This window comes from Halichoeres trimaculatus, unplaced genomic scaffold (genome assembly GCF_033239565.1).
Source record: "Halichoeres trimaculatus isolate MK-OKI-2021-1 unplaced genomic scaffold, fHalTri1.1 fHalTri1_scaffold_18, whole genome shotgun sequence".
NCBI classification, from domain to species: Eukaryota; Metazoa; Chordata; class Actinopteri; order Labriformes; family Labridae; genus Halichoeres; species Halichoeres trimaculatus.
The window spans coordinates 19,978,481-19,997,512 of NW_027437196.1; the positions used below are offsets into that span (position 1 = coordinate 19,978,481).

The window sequence follows — 19,032 nt, forward strand, 5'->3', positions numbered from 1 at the left end:
CTGCAGGCTGTGGAGGCCCAGTAACAGCTCCATCAGGGGAGATTCACTCTCCTTTATACCCCAACAGCTATCCCAACAATGTGGACTGTTCCTGGGTTATTAGTGTGGATCAGAACCACCGGGTTTTCCTCAATTTCTCTGACCTGGACATTGAACCTCATAGCAGCTGTATGTGGGACTTTGTGGCTGTAAGTAACTGATAAGAATAGAAATATAAAAATCAGTATGTCAGTTGACTAGATCGGAGAAACACTTCTATAAACAAGATGTGTTTAATGCCCTCTAATTTGGTAAAAAAAAAAAAATATGAAAAAATTATATGTAGGGCAGAGATGACCATGTTTTTACTTCAGGAAGCCCTGACTTATAAAGCAGTCCTTGAAGGTCATTCACTTCCTGGACAACCTGAATAGTATATAATAAAAGAGATGTCCTATGATCTTTCTGGAAGTCTTTTAATGATAGTTTATTTCCTGTATATAACTTTTTAAATTAACTTTGTAGCAGTTTGAAAATTGTTAACTACAAAGGCAAACGGGTGAAGTAGCTGGTCATGGAAAATCTGCATGAATTAGCTTTAACTAAAAAAAGTGAGTAATTGTATTAGTTCAGTCTATAACTCAGGAAGTCTAACTGGGGAGATCACTCATGTTGCCTCTCAGCATAAAGGTAGATGTGCTCTATAGATGTATGTTTCTACTCAGCATTAAAAAGCTACCGAACTTACCTTTATCCAAATGTTTTTCACCATTTAGATCTATGATGGTCCAACCATGTCATCTCCCCTGCTTGCCAAAGTGTGTGGTACCAGCCATCCCTCCATCACTTCAACACAGAACACCATCTACGTTCGCTTCCGGTCAGACTCCAGCCGCAGCCACCGCGGTTTTAGCGCTCGCTTCTCTGAGGGTAGGTGTCTTTACTCCACTGATTCACACATCTTGATATGGTTTGATTGTATTTGTTTAAATGGAAAAGCATTGCATTCAATAAAACTGGTATCTTTATTAGTTTTGACAAGTTTTTAATTACTAACATAATTTCATCTTAAAGGAAATTGAGTTATCAATTAGATGTATTTGTGTTAATTCAAGAGCCCAATATTTAAAAATCAAGTTGATATTTTAAGTATTATTTATTTTCTGTTTTATTCTCTTTAGTTAGATATTTGAGGTTCTTCTCTGACAAAACTAAAATATGAACAACATGCAGTGTCAAAAGTATTTCAATCAAATTTAATTTTGAACATGATTGAACTGTGTGCCTACATATTTTTTCAAATCAACAAAATAGGAATTGCACTGAGTACTGAGAGTGAAATTTTGTATTTGATCTCTTAAAGCTTGTGGTGCGACCATCACAACTGACGATCTTGGAGGAGCCATTGCATCACCTCGGTACCCCGCACAGTACCCTCCTAATCAGAACTGTAGCTGGATCATCAGAGCACAGGAACCATGTGAGTTGCTAGAGCCATCCTCTGTGGCTAGAGATGCTCTATATTGTATGTAACAGCTCCACAAAATGTGTAATGCAAACCTTTTGCTTTTTCTTTCTCTGACCAGTCAACCATGTGACCCTGTCATTCACCGACTTCGAGTTAGAGATGGTCAATTCAGACTGCACCCATGATGCTGTGAATATACTGGATGGAGACAACTACCAGGCTCCTTCCATAGGTAGTTATAACTCAGCAGGTTGTTTGTATATGTCTGTGTGTGAGAGAGAAACAGGTCTGTATTCTCTATGATTGCACAGTTACTACTGGTCTCAATACATGGTCACATTTTTTTAAAGCTATAACAATTGTTTCCATCTTTAATTCATATTGAATATTTTATCTTCATCAGGTACCTTCTGTGGCTCTGAAGTACCTCACCCAGTGACCTCTTTCAGTAACTCTTTGGTGGTCAACTTTGTATCTGACAGCTCTGTCTCCAAAAAGGGCTTCAGAGCCACCTACTCAGCATCTACCTCCAGTAAGCCTTCAGTATTTCAACATTCTGCTTACGTTTCTGACTGGACACAAAAATGTTCTCACTGTCTTCAGAAAACAAACGATTCTCCTTTCTACTTCTGAGGTTGTGGAGGAGATCTGGTGATGGAGAGCGGTGCATTTAACAGTCCTAATTATCCGGATGCTTATCCACCAAATGTTGAGTGTGTGTGGACCATCAGGAGCTCACCAGGGAATCGCCTCCAGCTCTCATTTATGTTAGTACATTTGAGAATCCCTGTTTACTGCCTTTTGCTTTGTCTGTATACAGGATACCTCATTAGCTAATACTAACAGTAATGTCCTTGTGGTTTTTTTAGTACCTTTCACCTTCAGGGAGACTACAGCTGTCAAAATGACTACCTTGAAATCAGAGAGGGAAACTCCACAGGGACTCTTGTCGGTCGTTTTTGTGGAAACTCGCTCCCCTCCAACTACACCTCTGTGGTCGGTCACATCCTGTGGATTAAGTTTGTCTCAGACGCTTCTGTTAGTGGAGCAGGATTCAGAGCCACCTTTTCACACTGTGAGTAAATGTTTAAAATTACTTTTTGACACTTTTACTGAACTGGCTAAGAGTCCCTGAAATTTGTTAGCAATTAGTTTTAATTTCACAACCAAAACAGAAACTTGTGTAAAAATTTAATGTGGCTTTTCCATTTTCCCTTAGTGTATGGAAATGATTTGACGGGAGAGTCTGGTCAGATAGCATCCCCTCTGTATCCCAGAACATATCCAAATAACGCTCACTACCGCTGGACTATAACTGTGGAAGGAGACAGCTACATCCAGATTCGTTTTCTAGACATGGATATAGAGGACCTGTACGACTGCTACTACGACCATCTCAAAGTAAGGATGTGTTATGGTAACATCCTAGCTTAGGATGTTAGGTTAGGATGAGGTTAGGTTTAGGGGTTATGGATGGCATCCAAAGAAACTGACGCACTGGCATTTTTAAAAGGGATCCTGATCCAAAAAAAAAGTTTATTTTTTTCAGTGTATGATATATAAAGCATACGCTAAAGATGTAATTAAATTTAAGCACCTGTCAAGCACCTGTTATACCTGTCTTGAGGATGCAGATATCAGTACACCTTAAACCAATGGTTTCAAGTTTAAGACATTAAAAAGTCCACCATATATAGGTGATTTTATAACTCACACCTGCTCCACATCTTATGTTCTTGAAAATACACAGTAGTGTTTCATGGGGAATTTGTTTACATGCAACAAAAAACTGAACTAACTATAATTATATGTAAGGCTCAGGTGTGAGACAGATACTCTACCCTTAACCTTCTGTGTGTTTGCAGATATTCGACGGCCCCAGCGTTCATTACTATCCCCTCGGGACTTTCTGCGGTGTAAGGCTTCCACATCCTCTGAGGAGCACAGGAAGCACCGTCACTCTGCAGTTCCAGTCAGACACAGTGGTCGGAGGAAAAGGCTTTCTTGTGGAGTGGACCGCCATCCAGGACTCTGGGCCACCACCCACTATCCCACCAGGTCAGACATAACAGATCATCCATTTGGCTCTTTTAACTTCGCTTTTCCAAAATTGATTTAAAAACTGAACTTTTTCAGTTGTTTATATATTTTTTAAACTGTATGAATCATTTTTTAAATTGATGTTTAGATGGTTTTGATTTATAGTTGTACTTTTCTGTTACGCATGTATTAGGTGCCTGCGGTGGATCACTTATGCCAGGGGAGAATCCTGGATTCCTCTTTTCACCTGGCTGGCCCGATAGCTATCCTCCAAACCAGGAGTGTACCTGGTTGATACGTTCCCCGGACTCAACTGTCGAGTTTAACCTCTTATATCTAGATATGGAAGACTACCCCGACTGCTACTTTGACAGCCTTGTCATTAGAGATGGTGAGACACATATACACACAGGATGACACAGAAATAATAATATAAGTTCTCTCTGTGTGGGTGAAAGTGAAGCTGGTATTAATCAGTGTTTTGCCAATTTTTCACACATGAAAATGCCTGCAAAGGTTGTTGTCCAACTTCAAAAATGTAGTTAGTGTAGTTATGTTTGAGGAGATGTCTCAAAGAAAGGTCAATGGTTTAGCTGGAGAAACTGCTGAAACTACTTAAGGGAGGTCAACAAGTAAGAAGAAAAAGTCGAGGTATATATTAGGTTTTAAAACAAATACTTTGGAGCTAATCAAAGACACCTGTCAAGGGCAGAAGTTTACCACCAAGGTCTCTAATCACTAAAGAAGCTCACAAAGCCATTGTAGCTCAGTTTAATACATGATGATCAGTGAAGCTGTGACTGTCAGCCTGGTCAAAGACATGAAAAGGTGCCTGGGATTGTTTTTGTACTCTTTAATTAGGAAGTCACAGTAGGCAGCTTATATTTCTTCTGTTTGACTGCTGCCATTCAGATTTGGTTTTATCATTCCAATAATGAGTAACTAATCAGTTATATAGGAACAGATAAATGAAAGTATCAGAAATAAAAACTAAATCATTCACAAGAAAACAGAGGTATAATTTATAGATATCCTGAAATGAGCTGTTGGGACGTATTACTTTTTTGGCAGTGGTAATCAAAAGTGTCATTGTGTACTTTTACTTCAGGAGGTTTAGGGCTTCAATGTCAGTGTTGGGAGAAAACAGTCTAAAATTTTTGTGCATACAGGGTGCATTACTAGTTTAATGTATCAAGAACTTTATAGCAAAAGACTATTTTTTTCTTGCTTTATTTATTGTATACCTTCTGATTCCCATTTCTATCTGTATTTTTTTCCTCAGGTGCATCAAGTCTGTCCCCTGTGCTTGCCACTGTGTGTGGTCGAGACCCTCCAGGTCCTCTTCACACAACTGGAGACGCAATGTATATCCACTTCTCCTCTGACAGCAGCGTCAGTGGCCGAGGATTTAATGCCTCCTACTCCAAAGGTAACACACAAGAGAAGCAAATATAAAATACATGATAACCTCTTTATGTTTCCCCTTAAACAAAATCATGAAGTGCATTTTTTTATTATTTTTTTTTAATCCGATGCAGGCCTGAATAATGAAACACAAACATGTATTTTTTGTGTATCACACAATATTACATTACATAAATTGTTAAACAAAATGTGTCAGCAGAATGTGAAAAGTTCTTTTTACAAAATAAAGTTAAACACTTAATTCAACACTGAAATCAACATAGCTGCATTTTCAAATGTCAGAAAAAAAGATGGAGGGTTAGAAATGTAATATTTGAGCTGTGCCCAGGCAATGAATGGTTAATAAATTGTGGTTAGATAGCGTTTAACCATAGTCCTTGATTTTTCAGGTTGCGGGGGCCGTCTGCATGTAGACAGGGGAATCCTGAGTAGTCCACGCTACCCCCAGAACTATGGACCTGGTCTTGATTGCCAATGGCATGTGATGGTGACACCTGGCTTTAGAGTTTCTGTTACTTTCCAGAGCCCCTTCCAGATTCAGGGCTTTGGGACTGCATGCAGCACAGGAGACTATGTGGAGGTAAACCATAAATGAAATTACCAAGTTCTGTTTGTTTTTAATCGACAGTCAGTCAGAACAAAATCCATAAAACTCATTGACAATGTATAGAGTCCTTTCAGAGTTTGAAAAATGTGGTAGTGTAGTAGATGGAGTTTTGTTTGTTTTGGTTATTTTCAGGCAAAGTAGATAATGGGGTAAAATATCTGTTTGTTGAAGATATAGAGAAATCTGGCTAAAAGAGCATTGAACTAACTTGTAGAATTAAAGAACCTGGAAGTGGATGAAACTGCGCCAAGTCTGTCAGAAGTCAACCCTTCACACCTCTTATTAAGTTTTTCCTTGAGGTTTTATGTGTTATTTGATGTGGTTTTGAAAAAGTGGATCATCGCTGATCCTCAGAGCTTTGTTCTTTAGATGTACCTGTTTCTCTTTTCAGTCAAAAACTGTTGTAATATCTGTAGATGTAATAAACTAATGGTCCTCAAATGGGGGTGTATGTACCCTGGAGGTATGTAAGATTCAAAAATGTATTTTCAGAAAGTAGCAACCAAGAAAAATTCCTTACCACCATTTATTTAATTAATGTTTGAATCAAATATTAGTTTAAGTTCATAAACTGAATATCATATCCAATAGGCACCAATAGTACAGCACTGTGTTTAATGTCTTTTTTTTTCCAACCAAACCTGCTTTGGGCTTGTTAGAGGGTACTTGGCAGAAAAAAACAAAAACAACTCACAGGTGGAACATCACTGAAAAAAAAAATTTGAGAACCACTGTTATAAACAGAAGCTCATACACTTTCACTGCTGCCTCCACAGCTCAGAAATGGTCCAGATGTTTCATCTCCAGTACTCGGGGGTCGACTTTGTGGTTCAAGCCCACCCTCCATGCTCCAGACCACAGACAACCACCTGTTTATACGCTTTATATCAGATGCCTCAAACGAGGCCAGTGGCTTTAAGCTGACCTTTGAAGCCCACAGTCAGGGTACAACCCCCGCATCTTTTAATACATTTTTCATGATGGATATCTGCAATAGAAAGAATTTCAATGTGGGATCAACCATGAACACGTTCTTTCTGTCTCTGTTTCCACAGCTTGTGGGGGCTTCATTGAGCTTAATGATAATGATCCTCCTGGTTACATCACATCACCAAACTATCCTCAGAACTACCCCCAGAACATTGACTGTGTCTGGGTGATTACTGTGCCAAACGGAGAACTGGTCCAGATTGACTTTGAAGATGAGTTCTACATTGAGCAGTCGAGCAGGTTGGTGGTTTTTCTGTGATGTTATTATGTACAATATCAGACATCCAATCCTTTACTTTACAAACTTTACAGTCACAAACTGACAGCTATGTACAACAATCAGCTGATATCCTAAAGCCCGCTGCACTCTGTTACCATAAACTGAGTCATATTACATGTATGCAGTGAGTTCAGTCAAAAGAATAAAGTTATAGTTCCAAAACAAACACTCCCTGTTTGTCGTTGAGTTAACCCATACAGCTTGTGCTGTAGTAGCAGCCAGTCTGCAGATAAATATGTATCAACCAAACGAAGAAAAAGAAGTTAAGAACTGTGTAATTCATGAACTGTTTTTTTTCAGCTGTTTGTACGACTACTTGGAGCTGCGTGATGGCTCCAGTTCCAACGATGACCTAATTTCTCGACTGTGTGGCAACACGCGACCATCTACTCAACGTTCCACTGGTTCTTCCATGCTGCTCAGGTTTCGTACTGACACCAGCCTGACTCACAAAGGCTTCAAGGCAAAGTACTCCATCGGTAGGTAAATCTCAGGGGTCACACAGTTTGTGCACACTAAGGGCTGCATGGTGGTACAGTGGTCAGAGGTGTTTCCTCACAGCAAGGAGGTTCAAATATTTCCTGCATGTTCTCCCCATGCGTGCGTGCATGCAGGCTTGGTGGGCTCTTTCCAGCATGCTCATCAGATGAATGGGTCACACTAAACTGCATTGGTGTGTGCATGAATGGTTGTCTGTCTGCCCTCTGATAGGTTTTCAGCCTGGCTGGCTGGATGGATGGACAATAAGTTACACACTTAAAAATCAGTGGAGTGAACGGATCAGAGACAATAACTTTCTGTGTTTGATACTGTGAAGAAAAGGAGGATTAAACTCTTCTGACTGTTGATATTTGCATTGTCTTATCTTGACAGGAACATGTGGAGGTACTTACATAGGTCAGTCAGGTACACTTCACAGCCCTGGCTTCCCAGATTCCAACTATCCAGACAGCTCTAACTGTGAGTGGTACCTGGAGGGTCCCACAGGGCACTACCTCACCTTAACCTACGAGAGCTTCAACCTGCAGACCAGTTCAGGATGCACTGATGACTACGTGGAGATCAGAGATTACAACGCTTCAGGTGAGGAAACCAGAGATTTACTTCAGCGCTCATTGTGTTATTTAATGTGAAATGTGGTGCTCATAGTTGATGCTGTACAGAGGATACATGGTATTCACCTCCAGTCAGTCAAAGAAGGGAACGGAGACAGAAATGAGAGCTCACAAGAATAAGACTTTTCAATAAAGGTTTAACTGTATTTCAAAACGTGTGTGTGTGTGTGTGTGTGTGTGTGTGTGTGTGTGTGTGTGTGTGTGTGTGTGTGTGTGTGTGTGTGTGTGTGTGTGTGTGTTTGTGTCCATGCAGGGCGTCTGCTGGGCCGACACTGTGGCAGTAATCTTCCAGCTTCCTTGGACACATCTGACAGTTTTGCCTATGTCAGGTTTGTCAGCAACGCACAAGGAAATGCAGCCGGCTTCAGTCTGTCGTTTGAAGCCAGTGTTGAAGGTGGGATCCTTTTCTGTTCTTCTGGTGGTTTGAGAATGACGTATTATATGTTAATGATAACTATTAATGTAGAGCACCTAATTTGTGAGTATTGTCACTTAAAATGAGCTGATAGAGGAATACCTTTAGTTATTGAATTGCTTTTATTTTTCTGTATAACATAAGAGTAAATAATTAAGAACAGATAAAAGACCAACTGAGCAAACTGAAAAAAACTAAGGGCCAACTTCTTGTTGTTTCTACATGTTTTGTATGTTACGTTTTTCATTCTACATTTTTTTCTTCTCAAATCAGAAACATTTTTCTTTTTTTGTTGTTTGACCTTTTCACCCCTTCACAGTCTGTGGAGGAGAGCTGAATGCTCCATCTGGTACAATTTCCTCTCCAAACTACCCCAACCTGTACCCACACAGCCGATTGTGTCGCTGGGACCTGATTGTGCTCCCAGGTCGCAGAGTAACGCTCACCATCAACGACCTGCGGTTGGAAGATTCTGGTACTTCATGTGTATACGACTACGTTGAAGTGAGTCACATTCTGCGGATATGTAATCTATATTAACTTTAGAAAGCCTGGAGTAGTTACATGTTATATAAGTACATTAAACATTTAAAATCCACAAAGTGATCAAAATCTCAATCTGCAAGGAAAATCTATTTTGATAGTCACAGATTAAGAACTCGGCCAGACTGGCGCTTTTTTGCCACCATTGGTTTGGACGTAGGAGGTTTATTTTATTTTATTTTTTTCATCAGGGACAGCCTGCAACCATTTAGCTGTACCTGAGTTATCTATTAGCCTATTAACTTCTGTACAGCTGCTCGCGAATCACAACAGCTATACAACTGCATGGGTAAAGCAAATTTAAATTGAAGTTGCACAGACAAGTTTCTCACAGATATCTGAAATCCTTTTCAACAGGAAGTGACAAGAAGTCTATGACTTCACTTCTACCCAAGGAGACTTTAATAACAAGTTACCTTTCTTTGTAATTCTTCTCTGAACACGTGCCAAGATTTTAGAGACTTTTATGAGCAGCAGGATAATGAAAATGTTTTCTAACCCAGTCTGAAAGTTGTAAAGACTATTATTTTGATTAATGACACAGTTTTGTGTATGTCTGAGGCCTTTCATATAGTTGACTGTTTGATAATGTCCTGTGTTTTTGCAACTGCCACAAATGTTTACCAATCACTGCACTGTAAAGTTTGTACAGAGCATAAACCCACTCGTTGCAGTTTAGGTCTACAGTCTAAACTCACTGTTTATACTTTTCAGTGGTGCTGTTGATTATGAGACCTGTTTTCCTGTCTTCATGGTAATTCTTTTTGTTAGGTACGTAATGGTATAGCTGCAGACGCTCCACGCCTCCAGCGGTTCTGTGGTACAGTACCAGCTGGGACCCAAGTGCGCTCCTCCGGCAACACCATGACTGTTGTGTTTCGCACCGATGCCTCTGTGTCCAACGGTGGCTTTATGGCTACCTACTCTTCAGATGAACCTGCAGGTTTGAAACTTTCCTGATTCAAAGTAGAAACAAACTTTTCTTCTAAGTTAAAAAATACCAAAACTGTACAATTGGGTCTTTTGTTCCCTAAATGAGGGAAAATCACAGTTCCCTGTGCGTACAGTTCTTCAGTCATGCCATAATAAACCTTTATCAAACAGAAGCTGTTAAACTGTTTTAGACAACAGAATTTAATCTGTCTTGTGAATTTAAATGTACAACTTAAAATTTATTTTATTTTTTCATTCCACTTTTTAGAATGTGGTGGTGAGCTGAGCAACTCAGCCGGTGGGAACTTCACTTCCCCTGGATACCCCATGTCCAACTACAGCAACAACCTTAACTGCGAGTGGCTGATCAGGAACCATCATCACATCAACTCTTCCATCGTGGTTCTAATAGAAGATCTGCACATAGAGTCCCACCAGACCTGCGAGTCTGACTACCTCCAGTTTCGCTTAGGTGAGTTCCACACAGAGAGAACTGGCATTTAGTATTATTTTAATATCCCCTACCATCATGGATGCTAGCTATTGGATCAATTAGGATCAGCAGTGGAAGTTTACTGTAAGAGGCAAGTCATTGTGAAAGGTTAAAAAAAGACATATAGGCGAGTTCATACTCTCTATAAACTTGGCTTTTTTTCTGTCTCTTATTACTCTGTCCCTTTTCCTCAGGTGACTCAAATGGAGAGATGCTCGCAAAACTGTGTGGGCAGACCATCCCTCCAGTTCCAATTGTGGTGTTTACCCCAGAGCTCTATGTCCATTTCCAGACTGATTCCTCCCAGGGAGACCTGGGCTTCAAAGCCAAGTATTTGTTCTCTGGTAAGGAAGATACTGGCTTTGTCAAACCTACAATAAGGTTTACAAAAACATGAGGTGAAAATTGTTCTCATCTCTATTTTTGGGTTTGATACAACTTTGCAGAGTGTGGAGGATGGCAAACTGGCGAGGGAGGGGTGTTATCCAGTCCTAATTACCCCAACATGTACCCAAGCCCTAGTCGCTGTGCTTGGCTCCTAGAGGCTCCAGCAGGTCACACAATCACAGTCAGTATCTACATCTACCTCAGCCTGGGACAGAACCCTGCAAATTGAAGTTATGCTCTGAGGATGTGTCCCATTGGTCAACTATGCAATTACTCTGTCCTACTGCAGCTAACCTTCAGCTACTTCAACCTGGAGAGCCACTCTCAATGTGGCTGGGACTCACTCACCATATTCAACGGGGGATCTCCTGGCTCTCCCATTATTGGTCAGTACTGTGGGACCACTTCCCCTGGTAGCATCCAGTCAGGATCCAACAAGCTCGCCGTCGTCTTCCTGGCTGACCACAGTGTGTCAAGGGGAGGTTTTATGGCTTCTTGGTCTGCTGATTCCTCAGGTGGGTTTACACAGGAGCTAAACAAAGGTCCTGTTTATTTTATAGAGATATTTCAGATTTTTAAAGTGAGGTTGTTAAGGAACTGGCAACAATGGATGCTGGTTATCCCAGGCCCTCACATAAATTTTGACATTCGACCTCCGAAAGGGTGCTTCCAAACATTTTTATCACTGTTTTCAATCTTTAGTTTGCAGTTCTTGTTTGATATTTTCGATTCAATGTCACCGTACAGAGTCATCACATATTTTGGTTTTCCCACAGGCTGCGGAGGCGTCATACATGCTGATTCAGGCACATTCAAGTCTCCGAACTATCCCCAAAACTTCCCAGCTAATGTGGAGTGCTCCTGGCGGATCATTGCCCATGAAGGAAACCATCTGGAGATGAGCTTCAACAGTGATTTCCAGATTCCAGACAGCTCGGGGACCTGTGAGAGCAGCTATGTCAAGGTTTGAAAAGATAAACAGAAAGTTGATTTTTAAGTTACCATTGTTCTTTATCTTGGTATGCTTTGATGTAAGTTATCACCACAATCAGGCCTGTTTGTCCATAATTTTACATAAAGGTTGCCTGATCATTTGGTCCCAAAAAAAGTTATTTTGTTTTGAAAAGTACACAATGAATACACTTTCTGAAAAGTAACTTATGAGTGCTTTCAAATATCGACTTTTACTGTCCATTGTCTACACAACACTTGAACAAGGGTGCATTTCCCTTGTAGGTTTGGTCTGGTCAGACTGAAAATGCTGAGGCTCTGCTGTCAACGGGCTGTGGCTCAGTCGCCCCAGCTCCAATCGTTGCTCCATTTAACATCATCACAAGCCGATTCCAAGCGACTGGAACTCCAGGCAGAGGTTTCTCTGCCTCCTTCATCACCAGTAAGAACCAAGCAGCTAAGAAACCTTCAAGTCTTGGTTTAAAGAAGACTGAAATTTTCATTTTAATTGACTGTGAAGATTTACCTCCCGTGACACCTGTGTTAAAATTAATGTTGTGTAAATGAGAATGCAGAGTCCATGATACTTTTGAAAGTGAGAAAATTAGCCAATAGGATTTATTCTGACAGTCTGCTCTGAAGTTTATCCCAGCTTTCTGAAGAGACTGTCAGTGGCTCTTCTGTTTTGGACTAAGGTAAAAAATGGCATATCCAACAGAATTTCTAAAACTGTGATGCCTTGTGTTTGTCAGGGTGTGGTGCAAACTTCACAGCTTCGAGTGGTCGTGTTGTTTCGCCAAATTATCCAGCTGACTATCCTTATTCCTCCAACTGCAACTACACAATAAACGCTGGAGAGAAGACTGTGGTCATCCTCACTTTTCAGACATTTCAAGTTGAAGGTACCTGTTAGCAGTAAATGGAGAAAGATACATACTTTTAGTCTTCTTTTTTGATGTAATTGTTCTTAAATGTGCACTGTTTTTGTCTTTCTTGTCTGTTTCAGCTCATTCCACATGTATGTACGATGGCCTGAAGATCTACAGGCTGGACAGTACTGCGTCTCCTATTGCCACTCTGTGTGGTCACACTGTCCCAGGTCCCTTCTCCTCCTTTGGTCCCATGTTGCTCAACTTTTACTCTGACAGTGTGGTCTCTGACAGTGGTTTCTTGGCAGAATACACCGCTATTCGTAAGTACAAAGAAAAGAAAGAGGAAAAATAATGGAAATACAAAGCTATCAAATTTGTTTTTTAAACAAAAAAACAAAGTGAGCCTACACAAAAGGTTGTTCAGCAGAATAAAGAAATACAAACTCTTTTAAAACTAAATTATCAACTGCAACTGAAGACACAAAAATTTCCTGATGCCAATTTGGAAATTGAAAAGAAAAATGTGTAGTTTGTTTCAGGTTTAGCTTCTTAAGCAGTCAGCGGTCGATTGGTTGACTTAAAAATTCAAAGCGTTTACATTTTTGTGTGTGTGTGTGTGTGTGTGTGTGTGTGTGTGTGTGTGTGTGTGTGTGTGTGTGTGTGTGTGTGTGTGTGTGCGTGTGCGTGTGCGTGTGTGTGTGTGTGTGTGTTTGTATTGTTGCAGCATGTGGTGGTTTCTTTAACAGCACTATGGGTACAGTGAGCAGCCCTGCACTCTCAATGACCAACTACCATCACAACATCAACTGTACCTACCACATCATGGTTCAACCTAACACAGTGGTGGATCTCAAGTAAGACTACACTGACTGCACGAACTGAAAATCATCAGTCTTTAGGAGAAAAGGAGGAAAACATCTTTAGACTTATGATTAAATATATTAAACTCAAGGCAGGAGGCCAGTTAATGTTTTACTGAAGTCAGAAAATACACGGTTTTATTATTTTCTGTAGAGCAGCATATCACTAGATTTTATCCATGTACTGGGCCCTTAAAGTTTTCTTTGTCTACAGGTTTAACACCTTCCACCTGGAAGCGTCTTCTTCCTGTCGCTATGACTACGTGGCAGTGTATGATGGACCGGACTCCCTTGCACCTTTGCTTGGAAAATTCTGTGGCACAGTGCTCCCACCAGATCTGCGCTCCACCACCAACCAGCTGTTCATCATCTTCAGGACAGATGCCTCAGTGAACGGGATCGGCTGGAGAGCTGTTTACTCTCAAACTCTAGGTAGGAAAATGTTGCTGTACAGTATTTGATGTACTAATAATAACCTTTTGTTCACACCAACAGCTGACAAACTCTGTGCTAGATGGATGGGTGATACATGAAGGGACAAATGTCTTATTTGTGGCTGAAGTGATACTGGTTTGTAATAACAGTTAACGGATTATTCAGTCAAAGTATGAATCAAAAAGAGCTCTCACACATGATGAGAAAGTTAGCGTTGTGTGCAACTTATCTGTTTTTAGACTCCTTCCAGGGGAAATCCATTGTCCTGGGATATTGCAAGTTAGCGTTAGGGGATGGTTTTTGACTTTGTGTTCCTGGAAAATCCACAGGTCCAGCCCAGGGATGTGGGGGATATCTGTCCATGCCCATGGGTATGTTTGGCTCTCCAGATCCAAACCTGGATGGACGCTATGAACCCAGGATGGACTGCATGTGGACCATTGAGATGCCAGTCAACAAAGTTATCAACCTGACTTTCACTTCCTTCGATCTTGAGAGCTCCTCCTCTTGCCGCTATGACTATGTCAAAGTAAACAACCTTCATCAACTTTAACAATTATTTGAAACCATATTCTAATAATAGCGTCATTTAATCAAGCACTGTTTATGACAAACAATATAAAGCTTTGTTTTATAAAGCTCCTGGATCAGTTTGTTACCTCTGATCGTCAGATCAGTTTTTTGTAATTTTGCATCAGATACTAACTTATGTAATTAATCGCAGGATACTAGTGTGAATAGAATTGCTATACCTAAAATAACCATTAGCTACAGCTTTAGATTTTTAGCTGTGTTAATGCACCTCTGCAAGTCAAGATAAGGTTTAATTATGAGAGATACTACCATACATGGTGACAAATGTAGATTTGCCATTTTTCTCTTTATGTCTCTAAATTTCTCTTAATGTGTGTGTGTATCTCTGTCAGGTGTATGATGGCGACAACACTAATTTCCCTCTGGTTGGGACATTCTGTGGAAACATCATCCCTTCATATTTTGTTTCAACTGGAAACTTCCTGACGATTCACTTCATCACTGATAGCTCAGTCCAGAGACAAGGCTTCAATGCTACCTACAGAGCTATGCCGAGTAAGTTTCTCTTTATGATAAATGTTCTATCCTGGTTATTAGTTTTTAGAAAAGGAGAGGGTGGGGGGCTTGCTGCATGCACTGGTCAAGCCCGTTCTAATCTGATCAGCACTGTGTTTTGTTTTGTTTTTCATTGTTTATGTTGGGGCCATAGTCCAAATTTTTGGATCTTATACTAATGCTTGATTTCCATATTGGGATATGCTTCCTTTATTTTCAACACTATGATTTTATTATTATTTGGATTATGTGTATGCATGAAAACATGATCAAATGACAATTACAGAATCCAACATTGCATAACAATGAATATTAGTTAAAATTGTAGCACATACTGAATAACAGCTTTCTTTGGCTGGCCAAACTCAGGATTACTCATATCTCAATAAATAAAGACTTGCATTTTTTGTGTGTGTTATGTAACAACAAATATCCTAATCAGAGGATTTATTTACTTTTGCGCGTTTAACAATATTTTCTGTGTGACTGCTTTCTTACAGTGATTTGTGGTGGGACTGTGAATGCCACAACCACCGTCCAGACCCTGACATCACCCTCTTTTCCCAGCATCTATCCCTCTCCCACTTCCTGTCGCTGGATCCTCGATGCTCCTGCTCAGGAAACCATCAAAGTGTCAGTCCAGACCTTCGTCCTCCAGCCCAGTCAGAGCTGTTCATCAAACTACCTCGAAATGAAGGACTGGCCTTTAGTGAGTTCAGACAGGGATCAGACCGGGTTGTGCTATGTCGTAGTAAACCAAGTTTAAACTTTTAGACCAATGAGCAACCTTGTGTTTTGTATGTAGATAATTGGGATCATGCTAAATTGAGTTAAAAGTTTGAACCAAGTGCTTTTCATTTCTTGTTTCAGGGAGATTATGGACAGTCACATAAAACCTGTCCAACAGACAGTCGTCCACTTGACTTCTACAGCTATGGCAGAACAATTCTTATTCACTTCAAATCTGACACCTTCATGCCTGGAAATGGCTTGAGTCTCAACTATCAGATTGCTGGTGAGTACTTATAGTTTAACCTGTCCCAAGATTCAGAGATGAAGGGAAGGAGCTTTTAATGAATATCAATTACTCTTCATACTTTTGGTGTAAAAAGAAAAAGTGTGAATGAATATGCATAAAAATGTGAACTACAGTAAATTAACAAGTAACTTTTTACCAATGAAAGGAACCCTTTTATTTACCAACCCCAAGAATAAGAACAGGTTCCCTTGAAAGATTTAGTTTATGATTTTTTTTAACTCAGAGTATTCATTGAAATCATTGCTGCCTAGTACTTGAAAGCTTTGGTAACCCAAATCAATAAAAACACACAATCTTACACTTTTTTTCTCTCCCTATGCTCAAAGGTCTCTTAAATTCAAAGGTTAAGATGACTCATTTAATGAAAAATGAAATAGTCCTTAAATAAGTCTCTGAAACTGTGAAAATTAATGTTGAATGATTAGTTCTCACAAAGCTGTGACTGTGGTGCTTTCCAGGCTGCAGCAGAACCTATGAACAAGAATATGGCTACCTGAAGAGTCCCGGCTGGCCTGACATCTACCCCCACAACATGGACTGTATTATCATCCTGAAGGCACCACAGAACAGCCACATTTCCTTCTTCTTCAACAATTTTGATCTTGAAAGCCACAGTAACTGTGACTTTGACTTCCTGGAGGTAAAAGACCCAGAAAAAACTCCTTTTTTCCACTTTGCTCACTTTATGGGAAAATTCTTATCTTTCTGTGTTATAAGGGACATCTTGTTTGAGTTTATGGTCACAGCAGCTGATTGTGGTGCCTTACTGTCTGTAAGGTACTCGTGATTAAAAATCCTTATTCTGTCATTTATTTGTCAGATCCGTAATGGTAGTGCAGCAGACTCACCGCTGATTGATCGGTACTGTGGCAGCACTGTGCCAAATCCTATCTTCCCAAAATCCAACGAGCTCTACATTCGCTTCAAGAGTGACTACTCCAATGCAAGAGATGGCTTTGAGGCCACATGGACATCCTCTCCTCAAGGTCAGAACTGAACTGATCAGTCCAGTGATTTTGAACAAGGTCCTTAGTGTTAACAGGTTCTCATTCCAACCACTGTCAGCATAGGTAAACAGGCACACCTCAATAAATTAGAATATCACAGAAGAGTTCATTTATCTCAGTAGTTCAATTCAAAACCTGAAACTAATATCTTTTAAAGATTTAGTAATAAGGAAATTAAAAAATTTCAAGCATTTGTTTCTTTCACTTGTGATGATCACACCACAAAAGGAGTCCCAAAAAAGAACTGGTTATATATTAACGGATATACTTTCCAGTAAGCCAATTTTTCTTTCTTTTAAAACCCTTGCCTAATGGTCTGATGTGATATTTTAATTTTTTAAGATACAGAATTTAGGTTTTTTTTTAATAACAGTAACTCATAATCATCACAAAAAGTACCCTCTGAGTGCAGTGAATCTGTATAATGTTACGTTCATTGAACTGATATGCCTTTTTCAAAATATTCTAATTTATTGAGGCATACATATACATCCCACCCTTGGATTATGTGTATGTCAGACATTACGTGTAACTTCTTTTTGATCTGGTGACTGGATTTGTGGTTCAAGCCAAAATAATGTCACTGGATTCAGTGTTCTCCATCATGCAATTGGAAATCTAAATGGCCATCCCTTACATGTGCCAAACTCTTAACACAAAACAAACTTTGTTTCTCTGTTAACTTGAAACTTAATTTTTGGATTGAAGACAAAGGCAAGTGATGTTTCAGTCTCCATATTAAATGAAACGATGGTTTTTCTATGCTACACACAAAGAAAGTCGTTCCTCTTGTTTGAAGTGTTGCTTGGAAATCGTAAAGAGGGTTCTTGGCTTTCTGTTGACTTGAGCCTCTTTTCTCCTTTTGTTTATCAGGCTGTGGAGGTACTCTTTTTGGAGACCATGGCTCATTCTCAAGTCCCAACTACCCAGGCACCTATTCCAACGGTACCCACTGTGAATGGCTTATCACAGCACCCAGAGGTCGTGTGGTGACTGTCACTTTCGCTCAGATCAGCATTGATGACCCAGGAGACTGTCAGAGCAACTTTTTGAAGTTGTATGATGGCCCAGACGCCTCCTCTGCGGCAGTTGGACCTTACTGTGGAGTGGTAAGAATGACTGCTAGATGATATTTACAAAGACAACTACGCATTTATCTGATGTAGTTTATAAAATGAGAGGTGTGAATGAGTCCAAGGATTAAAGTTCTTTATTAAAAAAATAGGGCCTCTTCGAATGTTAGAGTTTTTTTGATAGTGAACAATCAATCTGACAGACGTTGAGGTAGTGAACCATTTTAATTCGTAGCTCGGTAATTTAAGTGAACCCTGTAAAATGAGTAGTACTTTGTTTTTATAGAATTTTAGTAAAATTAGAACAAATCACATACATATATTTAGATACAGTGTCAAGTTTTTCACATCATTAAAGTTACTTTGTCTGAGTATAGAATAACATATCTTAAATTTATCATGTAACGTATTATCTTCCCCTCACTTTGTTTTTCAGGAAACAAACATTGCTCCATTCACAGCCTCCTCTCATCATGTGTTCATCGTTTTCCAAGCCCAGTACGCCACTCTCCCTTCAGGATTCAGACTCACTTGGAGCAGCTGAAAAAACTCCCATCCTTGCACACATACACACACACTTATTCACAGTTCCTGACTTGTGTTTTAAAGTTAGATAACCACTGTATGTTTATTTTAAATCAATCTTGATGTCAATAGTAAATCTATGAAGAGAAAAAAATAATAAATACTTTTCAAGAAGAACAAAAATGTGGTCAATCATTGTCATCCATGATTTTATTATCCAATTCTCGCCCACTGTGAAAAACATATTCTCATAATATTTGTGTTGTGGGTGATGGAAACGTTCAAATAAGATTTTGTGTGGCTAAAATGTCCCATTAGATGGCCTCATTTGGGCAACCAACTGATTTGGTGCAGTGTCAAGTGAATGTATAGAGCATAAAACACCAGCTTGTGCTATTTAGACAGTTTTTTTTTAAGTCTGGTAAAGAATCTGCAACTACAACATGAGATAGGAGGAACCTCTTTCCCTTCTTTCACCAGTGCACTGGAAAAAAGCTGTGCCAGTC

The 19,032-nt window shown here is 39.8% G+C and overlaps 1 protein-coding gene across 1 annotated transcript in view; it reads left to right on the top strand.

Moving 5' to 3' along the window:
• cubn (cubilin (intrinsic factor-cobalamin receptor)) overlaps positions 1–18,615 on the top strand; it is a 35,635-nt gene extending 17,020 nt beyond the window's left edge. Inside the window, exons 31-67 of the mRNA XM_074693344.1 lie at positions 7–188; positions 756–909; positions 1,343–1,459; positions 1,566–1,679; positions 1,851–1,979; positions 2,082–2,214; positions 2,317–2,522; positions 2,667–2,848; positions 3,313–3,505; positions 3,681–3,878; positions 4,770–4,916; positions 5,302–5,492; positions 6,296–6,464; positions 6,575–6,749; positions 7,090–7,268; positions 7,663–7,872; positions 8,158–8,298; positions 8,639–8,823; positions 9,634–9,805; positions 10,064–10,267; positions 10,483–10,632; positions 10,735–10,856; positions 10,965–11,190; positions 11,452–11,639; positions 11,912–12,068; positions 12,379–12,528; positions 12,633–12,818; positions 13,223–13,352; positions 13,573–13,790; positions 14,123–14,322; positions 14,720–14,882; positions 15,383–15,591; positions 15,753–15,897; positions 16,380–16,561; positions 16,742–16,907; positions 17,802–18,037; positions 18,438–18,615. Of these exons, the coding sequence (XP_074549445.1) occupies positions 7–188; positions 756–909; positions 1,343–1,459; positions 1,566–1,679; positions 1,851–1,979; positions 2,082–2,214; positions 2,317–2,522; positions 2,667–2,848; positions 3,313–3,505; positions 3,681–3,878; positions 4,770–4,916; positions 5,302–5,492; positions 6,296–6,464; positions 6,575–6,749; positions 7,090–7,268; positions 7,663–7,872; positions 8,158–8,298; positions 8,639–8,823; positions 9,634–9,805; positions 10,064–10,267; positions 10,483–10,632; positions 10,735–10,856; positions 10,965–11,190; positions 11,452–11,639; positions 11,912–12,068; positions 12,379–12,528; positions 12,633–12,818; positions 13,223–13,352; positions 13,573–13,790; positions 14,123–14,322; positions 14,720–14,882; positions 15,383–15,591; positions 15,753–15,897; positions 16,380–16,561; positions 16,742–16,907; positions 17,802–18,037; positions 18,438–18,545 (6,317 nt within the window). The 3' untranslated portion in view covers positions 18,546–18,615. The remainder of the gene's footprint in view (positions 1–6; positions 189–755; positions 910–1,342; positions 1,460–1,565; positions 1,680–1,850; positions 1,980–2,081; positions 2,215–2,316; positions 2,523–2,666; positions 2,849–3,312; positions 3,506–3,680; positions 3,879–4,769; positions 4,917–5,301; positions 5,493–6,295; positions 6,465–6,574; positions 6,750–7,089; positions 7,269–7,662; positions 7,873–8,157; positions 8,299–8,638; positions 8,824–9,633; positions 9,806–10,063; positions 10,268–10,482; positions 10,633–10,734; positions 10,857–10,964; positions 11,191–11,451; positions 11,640–11,911; positions 12,069–12,378; positions 12,529–12,632; positions 12,819–13,222; positions 13,353–13,572; positions 13,791–14,122; positions 14,323–14,719; positions 14,883–15,382; positions 15,592–15,752; positions 15,898–16,379; positions 16,562–16,741; positions 16,908–17,801; positions 18,038–18,437) is intronic.
• The last annotated feature ends 417 nt before the right edge of the window (positions 18,616–19,032 follow it).